The 12,234-nt window shown below is 41.0% G+C and overlaps 1 protein-coding gene across 3 annotated transcripts in view; it reads left to right on the plus strand.

The window, feature by feature from the left end:
- Window positions 1–4,200: 4,200 nt before the first annotated feature.
- The window catches only part of LOC124860184 (sodium- and chloride-dependent transporter XTRP3-like), a 31,514-nt gene continuing 23,480 nt past the window's right edge, over window positions 4,201–12,234 (plus strand). For 2 of the 3 annotated variants that reach the window (XM_047353223.1, XM_047353224.1), the window contains exon 1: window positions 4,205–4,359. In XM_047353223.1, the coding sequence (XP_047209179.1) occupies window positions 4,236–4,359 (124 nt within the window). In that variant the 5' untranslated portion in view covers window positions 4,205–4,235. Of the gene's footprint in view, window positions 4,360–12,234 lie in introns of all 3 variants that reach the window. The other variant, XR_007036289.1, reaches the window with a different exon arrangement.

The following is a 12,234-nucleotide window of genomic DNA, read 5'->3' on the forward strand; positions in this document are numbered from 1 at the left end:
AATTTCATAGTGACACGTATTTTTGTCAGAATTCCTTTCTTTGGTTCTATGTAATGTGATCCTGGTTACTAGACATTTTTTAACTTTTTGCTGGATTGTCGCAGGGGTTGGACCCTGCGCCAGACGAGGGGAATGTCAGACTGAAGTGACATGGAATTACAGAAGTTTTAGCACTCATGGAGAAAGGGTAGCTCATACCTCCAGTGAGGACTTAGTGACAATGCGAGAGAGACGTTGTACTTTGTTTATATAAATGGTGCATACCTCCCTAAGACCACATTCTGAAAACCTGTCTGAATGTATGGTGTTGATTCTTTTGTGAAATTTTACATCTTCACCGATTAGACCATTTTTGAAATTTTCTTTGGGTATTCTGAAACTATTGAAATAATGACCTGTAATCAGGCCTTCCTCACACATCATGTCACATTTTTTTATATTCAGAATATTTAGCTGATGGTCACTGCTAGTATACTAGGTGGAGTCAGAAGATTAATTATCTTTGATTTTGCTGGATGTTTTGATGAAGTTCATGTAGTTAAGCACCTAGGCTTGAGAATGGAACTTTGAAATAAAAATTAGCCAAATGTTGTGAAGGCTCTGCTTATTGTTTTCAGTTACGATTGAGACTTTTGAAGTGCTGTTTGACAGGTCTCCTAGTTTGGGCATGGGGATATTGCTAAGATCTTTGCCTTCCACATCTTTGTGTGAAGAGAGGATGTTGTTTTACTGTCAAAACCTGTCCACTGTGTTTTCTCAAGTTTCACAGATTGTGAAGGCTGCATTACTGGAAACAGCCACTTCCAAACTCCACTCCTTGGTTCCAGGAGAACACACTTGAAGTCCAGATGCTGGAATGGCCCATATCAGATACTACACCGTTGTCAAGGTAGCAGAGCATGTTACCTGGGTCAATGCTACACTGCAAGGTGTTTCTGAGGAACACCACCTGAGCAGCATCCTGGTTCTGAACCTCCTACCTAGAGGAGCTTCCTACGACCGCCCAGCTGTACCAGACTGGTAACAGGGCAGCTTGAAGCGCAGAAGCCACTCAGGAGAGGGAGCAGGATTTTTGAGTTTTGTTTATGATTTGTTTTCTTTGAAAAAACTGTTTGCTTTCAGTACCAGAAGAAAGGACATTCAACTTCAAGGTCACGATGCAGCTATATGGAAGATGGTCTGTTCTGATACTAATGATTGGTATTGCAAGTATTTTTATTACTCTTGTGTTCTTTTGGGGAAAGGTACAGCAAAGACAATGTGTGGCTAATCTGAGTAATTATGCCAATAGTACTCATCAGCTGATTTGAAGAGAGATTCATCACTTTTCTGACTACCATGATCATGCTGATAATGTCTGGTGGCAACTGATGCATCAATTGTGAGGAATTATATTGTAAGGCAAAGCAGGAATGTTAGTAGATTTTCTAGTGAGCATACTTTAATATGTGCTAAAACGCTAATTCTTTATAGATTTTGGGGTAATAGGAATCAATAAGATATACAGATATAGGTACAGATATTTGTATCGCACAGGAGGAAAACACACCTTATTTCCTTGGAAAGACAGAAGGTTGCAAAACTATTATATCTGTTTCATGTGCTTTAATCAACAGACATAAATTTGAGTCATGTCCTATCAGAACTGCTGCTTATACCATTTCAGGATCTTTGGTCCCAGATCCCTTTGTGTTAACTCTTAATCTTACAGTCGTCCCGAATGGAAGTAAAGTTGTATGGCATGGCAGGTAAATTAACCAGGGTTCTTGTTACTTTTCCTTGTAGAGATGGGTACTCATGTCCTAAGAACATGGTATGGATGTGTGGAAATAGATTATATCTGTATCTGCCTGCTAATTGGTCTGGAGTATGTTATCTAGCTCACTTATTACCTACAGTCACAACTTATAATTCAATCAGCCCATTATTAGAGAGGAAGATAATGCTCAAATGGCAAAAGAGAGCTAGGATTCCATATTGGAAAGGGATTTTGGGTACACTTGTTCCTAGTTATGGTGCTGCTAATGCCACCCATAGGATTAATGAGTTGTCAGTTGAGTTAGAAAATCTTACTGCTTTCACAGAGGGAGGTTTCACTGTTCTAACTACGGAGCAGCAAGCTCTTAGAACGATGAGTTTGCAAAGTAGAATGGCTTTGGATTATCTGCTAGCTGAGAGGGGTGATGATTTTGAAGAATTTTCCTTTTAGTTGTGATTATCTTGTAATCAGAAGAAAGGAGTGTTGTGGAAAATTATTTTTAATGCTCTGAACTTTCCTTACCTCTCTCCCCTCTGACCTCTGTGTTTTGTTACCCTAGAGGAGTTGGTCTGTAAAACCATTGTCAGAAGTTTAATGGTTAAAACACATCCTGGAAGGTGTGTCTCAGGAAGAGCGGATTGTCTGCTCGTAGATAACTTTGTTACCTCTGACCCGGGGAGGGTCTAGGGCCATAAAGCACAGACTCTTTGAAGTTAAGGTAACACCCACATACTTACTCAATGACTGACTAACTCATACTGACTAATCTCACTGACAGGGTCTTCAAACGCTGAATGCCTTTGAATAAAACCTATAAAGACAAAGTCCGGACTTTCTTTTGTTGTGAGTTAATTTCTACCCCACTTTGATAAGAAAATTCCACAACAACATCATCATATGGACAAGTGAGACAACACTGGATCTTCTGGCAAGTTACACCAGCTCTTTGTTCAAATGAAGCTTTCCAAGAAAGAACTGATATGTTGTTAAACATGAGAAGATTCACTTCTGTTATAGGTTTGTAGGATGTATTTGGCACAGGTTGACTTAAATCTGTGAAGGGTGCAATAAAGGATCATGGCATATAAAGCGAAGTGTGCTGCCTGGTCTCAGTCAAAGGTCATAAGTCCATAAGATAATGACCCAGAACAAAAAGCTAAAACTAAACTTACTCTCGTGTTTTAGTTGAAACATGGAGTGGGAAGAAGTGACCTGTCAAACCTGAGAAAGCCGAAGCAGTTTACTAATGAGATGTAAGCCAAAATACCTGCTCCAGCTGCTGAAATCTCATGTTTGGAGCAAAATGCTGCATATCTTCTATAAGTCTATTGTGAGAGTGTGATCTCTTCTACCATCATCTGCTGGGGTAGCAGCATCTGAGCCAGGGACTTAAAAAAGCTCAACAAGCAGATAAAAAAGGCTGGCTCTGTTCTGGGGACTCCTCTGGAACCTCTGGAGATCATTGTGCAAAGAAGGATTCTTCATAAAATGAAGAACATTATGAAGAACCCTGAGCATCCTCTTCATCAGACTGTCCTACAACAACAGTGTCTTCAGTCAGGCTTCTTCAGATCTGCTGTAAGCCAGACCTACAGGAGATCCTTCCTGCCATCAGCATCTACAACAGCTCTTTGCAGAAACCTGCATAATATGAGCTACAACGACATTTAATTACCCTTTGGGATTAATAAAGTATTTTTGAATTTTGATTGAATTTGAATTGAAAATGACAGCAATCACTTGTCAGAGGTGACTGCTTCAAAATGTTGAACAAGAAAATATGAAGTCAAGGGTACCATCCTTTGTCTCCAAGCTACTCTCATTACAATAATTATTTTTTAAATGATACGTTTTTGTGTTTTCATTCTGATTTGTTTCAAACTACTTTTGTGAGTTTCACATTATTTTCATGCCCAAAATGGATATTCTTTTAGAAAATAATAGCAGGGTATCAATCATTTTGTCCCAATATGTACTTTTAGCCCTCACAATATCTCTGGAAAGTAAATACCGTTGATTATTAAAAGATCAACTTTATGAAAATAAAAAAATAAATAAAAGTCCGTTGCCAGGGAATAAACTACTAAAATTAGGAAAAAAATTGAACAAGTCCGTGGAGAGACCTTTTTGTTTATTTTCTTATTTTATTTTATTCAAACAGATTCGATGTAAAAAAAAAAAAAAAAAAAGGTGGGGGGTGTTATCGAAGATTATAAACAGAAAATAAACTCCAGTGACAAACGTGAATTAAAAAAAATCCCTTCCTGTTATCGTCCAATCATCTGTTGCGGTTGAGTTACGCCCATCGTCAAATGCTCGTCAAATCATGTGCTGCGCTTGATTTGTGTTGGATTTCGTTCGTCCAATCAGGGTTGGTGGTTGAGAAACGCCCCGATTGAGAAACGCCCACTTCGTCGGCTGAGACCCCTACTTGGACGGCTACGTGCTGCTCACAAGATTTTCACGGAACGCAGGCATGGCAAAAGATGCCCGAGACAACTGGAAAAATCCCACGGAGTTTGTACTGGCCTGTGTTTCATATGCCGTGGGACTGGGAAACGTATGGAGGTTTCCTTACCTCTGCCAAATGCACGGTGGAGGTAAGTTACTGATTGTTACCTGAAAGCCCCGTTACTTTCAATGTTCTTGTGCCCATATATCCCAGTCTTAAGATACGTAATCAATTGGATGTTTGTGTGGTCTGCTTTATTTATTTATTTTTCTATTTCTTGTGTTAGTTGCAACTGATTAAGTTGTCATTTATGTCTGCAATCTGTTGCATTTGGTTTTAAACGCATTTTTATTCTCGCACCAGAGCAATAATGTTGCGTAACGCCCGTTTAATGACAGCCAGGCAATTCCCTTTAAAAATTGACCCCGGGTTTTATTTGAGGTTTGAAAAGTAATTAGAAATCTAAAGGTATGTGAGATGTTTATTATGAATAACTCTTTCTGATACAGTGAGTAGAGGCTAACACTGGTTCGAGACTTACTGCTTCCAAAATGAGTCACGATTTGGTGGTACATTTCCATAAGGGAACCTAGAGCTGCTATTGTTAACAGTCAGTTGTTACTCAGATAAAAATAACTGTGAAACACCATTTACCAACAAGCTGCGAGCGACTGAAAGCACTAATATCAAATAAGTTGTTTGATCTTATAAGACAACGAGGTTATACTTTACAAAAGGTTAGTTTTGATGGACGAATGCAGGGCGAATCATAGGCTTCATGGTTCATTCCTAAATCCTTCCTTACAGGGCTCACGTAAAGTCAAGGACTGCACAGTATAAAATATTTGATTAAAAGTCGTGGTGGCAGAAACTTTTATTTCCTGCAGATGAAAGTATGTCTTATCTAAACCTGTCCCAGTGTTGGCACAATCCTTTGTGATGTGTTTGTTTGCAATGTTAGGGAAACACCACAAATTATACGAAATCCCTCTAAGAACTTGCTGATTACTTTGAAATAAACAATGAAGACATCAGTAGACATAATATATAGTATTTCGGAGCTGTTTTTATTGTTTAAATTATACTGGGTGCTCAGAGGTATATTGAAATATTTGAAACCAATTTGGTACATGATTACGTTATTTAGTTTTATGCTAAGGCTAAAGACTGTTTTTACATAGGCTAAAAATATGATTAACATTTTACTGCAAAAACATGTGTTATGATTTTTTGAGTACCCCTACGCTGAGGCTAAAACAGCAATTTTTTGTGATATTTCAGTTCAATTTGCAATACAATTTACTAGTGGCATCCAACAATGAATATGGCACCAAAAGTACCAAATAAGACAGCTTTCAGCAATGTAACGTATTTACTTTTCTCACTCCTGGTTGTAGCTCTTTTATCTTCACACCTTAAAGTGGCTGCCTCTCATTAAGGTCACTGTAAAACAATATCATTCATGATTATATCGAAAAATTGTGTTTCATTTAATGAAAATTAAACCTTTTGTTCAGCCTTTGTTGAACATTTGTAATTGCAACAATTCTAGGAATGAAGGTGTAAAAACCACACATTTTATCAAAATTCAGCGCAGAACAAAGATCTTATTTCTTTGGACTAGCTCAGATGTTTGCAATATAATAAGAGTACTCAACTCGTATAATAAGAATATATTGGGGAGTGGGGGGTGCCAGGTTCTGGCAGGGGGGGTCTTGGCCAGGCATTGTGCAGCGGTGATTAGGATATGGCTTCGCTTGGTTGAGGGACTGGCTGGCCTGCTCGGTGCATCAGGATATGCCATGCATGAGTGTTTACAGTGTGTGCATGCATTAGCTGGGTGAGTTTGTCCTGTCTTGGTGTGGGGTCGGGTGGCTGTTGTGAATACGGGGCTTGGCGTTGTCTGCTCTGTTGCATTTGTGGGCGGAGGCTGGGGTGGCGTTGTGTGGGGCCCTTGCCTTGCCATTGCGCCGCGCTGTGTGGTGGAGGGTGGGATGAGGCGTGGGTGCTTGGAGGTTGACTGTGTGTGGAGCTTACACTGTATGGATCTTTTCATCGGCTTTTCGAGGGTGGAGCTTATCTGTTGGGGTGTGCCCCCGTGGAGAGGGGATTCATGGCGTTTGCCTTCGGGGACCTGTGTTTGAAATCTGTGTCCTGGTTGGAGGTGGCCCTGTGGGGAAATTCATGTTGGGCGGTGGGCTGCTCTGGGTTATTGGGGGTTGGGACTGTTTCATCCTGGGGCAGCTCTAGTTGGTGGGCTAGTTTGGACCAGGCAGACCCTGGTGTAGAAGCAGTCTTCTAAGGTACCTTGTATTCTCTTTATCCTTCTTTCTCTCCTATATTATTTTCTCATTCTCTCCCTTTTTCCTTTTTGCCCAACTTCTTTCTCTTTGTCTCTTTTTTTCCCTTTCCTTTTCATTTCCCTCTCCATTTCCATTGCAATTGAAATAATCCCAAAGCCGTAATGCTAGTTTAGTTAGCTAGTTTTTGAAGGCACCTTAGCAAAGGTTGGCAAAATCACAACAGGTAATCAAAGCAAAAAACTGGAGAGGCTAGAGGTACTACTATGGAAGAGGGCACAAGGTACTGGAACGAACAGGCTTGAGCTGAGAGACATAAAACGTAGGGTGGATGCGAAGATGCTAAGGAAGCCAGAGGCAAACAGCAGTGGGACTGATGATGCAACCAATAGTATAGGGCCCAATGTATCTGGGAGACAGCTTGGCTGACATGGATTTCCGAGGAATGTTGCGAGACAAGAGCCAAACCTTCTGACCAGAAGCATAGTGAGGAGCAGGAATCCTCTTGCGGTTAGCGATGCGGCGGTTGGTCTCCATTAGGGCTGAACGATTTATCGTTTTCTGATTGAAATTGCGATTTCAGACAACATGATCACGTGATCGCCAAAGCTGCGTTTTTTTTGGGCTGCGCTCCAGACTGACCCAGGATCTGCTCTGTCAACTATTTGACACATCCAGCGAAGCTCACTTAGAAAGCTAACCTGAGAGAAGAGGACCAGAAATGTATCACAACTGATAATGCAGCAAACGTTATCAAAGCTGTGGAGCTTAATGAATGGACCAGACTTCAATGTTTCGGACACAGGCTGCATCTTGCAATTGGTAAGTGTGTATGCTTTTATAATGTGATGTCTGTGAACTGTGTATTAGTAGTTTTTCTCTTAATTTTGTTTTCTTTGAAGCCCTTATAAATGAGTAAGAAATATTGATAACATATTTACACATTAGATAATGAATAATAACCTTTGCTTAAGCTTTTGATGTATTTTCCTGCTTTCTATAATACAATTTTCTTGTACTTCTTTTGTTATATTGCTAGAAAATTATGTTTGCCATTATTATTTACAACCTGTAATGCTCACTTAATGTCTGTGTTCTCTTTTTCTGTTTTGTCCAGAAAATAGCTGTTAAAGATGATGCAAGAGTTAAGCGGGCAACAGGACTCTAGATACAGATAGTTGGGGTCTTCTCTCATAGTTAGAAAAAGAAGACGGCTCTGAAAAAGGCACAAGAATTAAATTTACCTTAGCATTCACTGATCACAGAATGTCCGACAAGATGGGGCTCAAGGCAAAATGATAGGGCAGGTGCTGGAGCAGAGCAAGGTGTTGTCTCAGGTTCTTTCTGAAGACAAGAAGACATGTCACCTGGTCCCAACTTGGCAGGACACAGATGTCCTTGAAGCTATAAACAATGCCATTGGTCCTCTTCAGGAATTTACAGATGCTCTGTCCGGTGAAGCATTAGTAAGTGTGTCATACCTGAAGCCAGTTCTCCATCTCCTGAGAACATCAATCCTGACTGAAAGTGATGAGGACACAGATCTCACAAAGGACATAAAGTCAAGAGCTCTTGGTTACATTGAAGAAAAATATAGTGACCCAGCCACACAAGAGCTACTGGACATGGTTTCATTCCTTGATCCTAGATTCAAAACTGAATACATAACTGCAGAGAATTGAACTGGGTTCATCTCATAAGACCAATTCATCTTTGATGGATTCATTGAGGGGATGAAAGAAAGCTCCTTCAAGAGCGCTGGGATTCCAGCCTAAACTTGCAGCGATAGTGTGAAACTCAACTGAGAAATCCAAAACAGATTGTTGCCCCCCTTTCAATTTCCATATCTTCCTAGAGATGTCAGAGTCACCGTGATGATAGTCAAAACTGAGTTTGAGCCATCATTGGGCAAAAAATAGGGTGAACGATTGAAGACAAGAGTGCATTGTGACAGAAACCCTCCACAACGACCTACCTCCCCTGAGAAAAATTCAGGAGCAGTAGTGACTTCACGGTCATGAGAGGATGTACTGTCGGAACTGCAACACTAGGGTCACTGTAGGGGAAGGAACAGATGGAGGATTAGTCTGCGTATTGTACAAAAGGGCAGCAATTTGTTCCATATTATGGTTAGTCTGGTTCTGTTGTTCTACTAAATTCATGAGTGAGTAGTAAAGATATCTGTTTGTCTAGAGCCAACCTGAGAGTCTCTGCTGGGTTTGTATGGCCTGAGTGTTCTGTCATTGTTGGACCATATGTTCGCTACTATACCTCCCAGTGTCATCTAGTACTATATACCCCAGTATGGTCTGCTACCACAACTCCCAGCAGGAATTGCAGCTGATAGGAAGGGGCGTTGCAGCTCTGATGTCACAGTGGGCTATATAAGGAATATGAGGCGCCCCACCATTGCTTTTTCCCCGCTGGAAACATAGACCGGTTACCACGCAACGGACGCACACATCCTTCTGGAGAAGAAATTCACACGTGGGTTTTCATTAATTCTCCCCACTGGCTAAAACTCATGAGAAACTCAACGAGTTAAGTTTGCAAGAATAGGAAGACTTGCAAGTTTTACTTTATTGATCGAAGACGTGGATTTAACACGTAACCAATAAACCCACGGAGGTTTTCCAAGGAGACGAAATTTTCCTTTGTTTTTGTTCCAATTGACTGCTGATGGTCCGTCATATTTTTCCCCTTTTGCCAAAGGAGGAAGGCCGGCCGTCTTTGAGTTTGTTACGGACGCGTAACAAACTCCCCCTGCTCCAGAGAAGATGACCGTTTTGTTTTTATTTCTATTAGAAATAGCTTGGGCAGGATAGAGTGGGATTTTAGGGCGGTTTAGAATCACCACTTATAGTCCATTGTGTTCTAAGTTGTATATGTGCATGAAATGTCTTATTGAAACTTTGATTGCTGTTGGACCCTGAAAGCCGCTGCGCTTTGAAGCTGTGCGTGTCTCACTGTGTTTGAACACCTGAGCGCAGACTCAGGTGAACTTAAAGTTGGACTGCTAGAACCTCATGGTGGAATACTCATTATTCCATTGTCTTCACTCTTTGTGTTTTTCCACTGGTTGCCGCCTAAAAGTTTTATGACCTTTGGGGTTAACTGAGCTACAACTTTGGGGGTTTTATGACTGCAACCTGGTGGTGGCCCCTCCCAAAGCTTTGCTCAGTACTATATTTTATCTTGTTTTTGCTATAACTGCTGGTTTGACTTCATACATACTCAATGATGAGTGTTGATTAAACAGTGACATCTAGTAACAGTTATCAATTATTACTGAGAATTTAATATTGTAATTATCAAGGTCTTTGAGCCATAATTACAACACCAAAGGACATCTCTAATTTCGATTCATAAGTAATTATTTTTTTGGTTTAGAAATTAATTTTTTTCAAATTATGATTTAAAATTATAATTCTTGATAAATATTAATTAATCAATAATTATATAATTATATTATCTTATATTATATTATTATATGATTCTTACATCATAGTATTTAAGAGCTTCTTGACCCACGTGCAGAAATTTCCAGGAGACGGGTAAGTTTTACAATGTTTATTTTAGAAGGAAAGAGAGGCTGCAGTGGAGGCCGTCAGAAGCGGAGTTACAGACCATGTCTGCCCTCCGTAATTATGGGAAATGTCCGCTCCATCTCCAACAAGACCAAGTAACTGGCCGCGCTGAGGCGACACCAGAAGGAGTACCAGGAGTGCAGCCTCTTGTGTTTTATGGAGACATGGTTAAATAGACATATAGCGGACTCAGTGGTTTCCCTGGGCAGGTTTAAACCAGAGTGTGGAGCGGTGAGAAGAAAGAAGAAGAGCTGGTGTTTGTGAATGAAAAGGTGGTGTAACAAGATGCATGCCCATGTGAAGGAGCAGCCCTGCACCCGAGAATTACTTAATGTGAGGATGCGGCCTTATTACCTCCTGAGGGAGTTTGGGCAGGTAATAATATTTTCTCCGCCACTCTCCCAACCTTCCAATGGAGATCTCCAGAAGCATCCAAGCTATCCATAACGGACTTCACCTTGAACAAGCTCTTCAGTCAAGTGTCCCACTTCATGCTGCCAACCCGACACCTGCCGCTGCCCTCAGCCTGTCGAGGCATACCACCTCCAACGCCTGAACCATTTTCTTGGAGAAGAGTAAAGGGTTTCTTTTGCAGTGTGCAACTACAGTGCCTTGCGAAAGTACTCGGCCCCCTTGAACTTTTCAACCTCTTGCCACATTTCAGGCTTCAAACATAAAGATATAAAATTCAAATTTATTTTGAAGGATCAACAACAAGTGGGACACAATCGTGAAGTGGAAGGACATTTATTGGATTAACAAATAAAAAACTGAAAAGTGGGGCGTGCAATATTATTCGGCCCCTTTGCATTAATACTTTGTAGCGCCACCCTTTGCTGCAATTACAGCTGCAAGTCGCTTGGGGTTTGTCTCTATCAGTTTTGCACATCGAGAGACTGAAATTCTCGCCCATTCTTCCTTGCAAAACAGCTCGAGCTCAGTGAGGTTGGATGGAGAGCGTTCGTGAACAGCAGTCTTCAGCACTTTCCACAGATTCTCAATTGGATTCAGGTCTGGACTTTGACTTGGCCATTCCAACACCTGGATACGTTTATTTGTGAACCATTCCATTGTAGATTTGGCTTTATGATCATTGTCTTGTTGGAAGATAAATCTCCGTCCCAGTCTCAGGTCTCTTGCAGACTCCAACAGGTTTTCTTCCAGAATGGTCCTGTATTTGGCCCCATCCATCTTCCCATCAATTTTGACCATCTTCCCTGTCCCTGCTGACGAAAAGCAGGCTCAAACCATGATGCTGCCACCACCATGTTTGACAGTGGGGATGGTGTGTTCAGGGTGATGAGCTGTGTTGCTTTTACACCAAACATATCGTTTTGCATTGTAGCCAAACAGTTCGATTTTGGTTTCATCTGACCAGAGCACCTTTTTCCACATGTTTGGTGTGTCTCCCAGGTGGCTTGTGGCAAACTTTAAACGAGACTTTTTATGGATATCTTTGAGAAATGGCTTTCTTCTTGCCACTCTTCCAATAAGGTCCAGATTTGTTCAGTGTACGACTGATTGTTGTCCTATGGACAAACTCTCCCACCTCAGCTGTAGATCTCTGCAGTTCTTCCAGAGTGATCATGGGCCTCTTGGCTGCATCTCTGATCAGTCTTCTCCTTGTTCGAGATGAAAGTTTAGAGGGACGGCCGGGTCTTGGTAGATTTGCAGTGGTCTGATACTCCTTCCATTTCAATATGATTGCTTGCACAGTGCTCCTTGGGATGTTTAAAGCTTGGGAAATCTTTTTGTATCCAAATCCGGCTTTAAACGTCTCCACAACAGTATCTCGGACCTGCCTGGTGTGTTCCTTGGTCTTCATGATGCTCTCTGCGCTTTGAACAGAAGCCTGAGACTCTCACAGAGCAGGTGCATTTATACGGAGACTTGATTACACACAGGTGGATTCTATTTATCATCATCAGTCATTTGGGACAACATTGGATCATTCAGAGATCCTCACTGAACTTCTGCAGTGAGTTTGCTGCACTGAAAGTAAATGGGCCGAATAATATTCCATGCCCCACTTTTCAGTTTTTTATTTGTTAAAAATGTTTGACACAAAAAATTAGAATTTATATCTTTATGTTAGAAGCCTGAAATGTGGCAAAGGTTGAAAAGTTCAAGGGGGTC

The sequence above is a fragment of the Girardinichthys multiradiatus genome, chromosome 23 (genome assembly GCF_021462225.1).
Source record: "Girardinichthys multiradiatus isolate DD_20200921_A chromosome 23, DD_fGirMul_XY1, whole genome shotgun sequence".
NCBI classification, from domain to species: Eukaryota; Metazoa; Chordata; class Actinopteri; order Cyprinodontiformes; family Goodeidae; genus Girardinichthys; species Girardinichthys multiradiatus.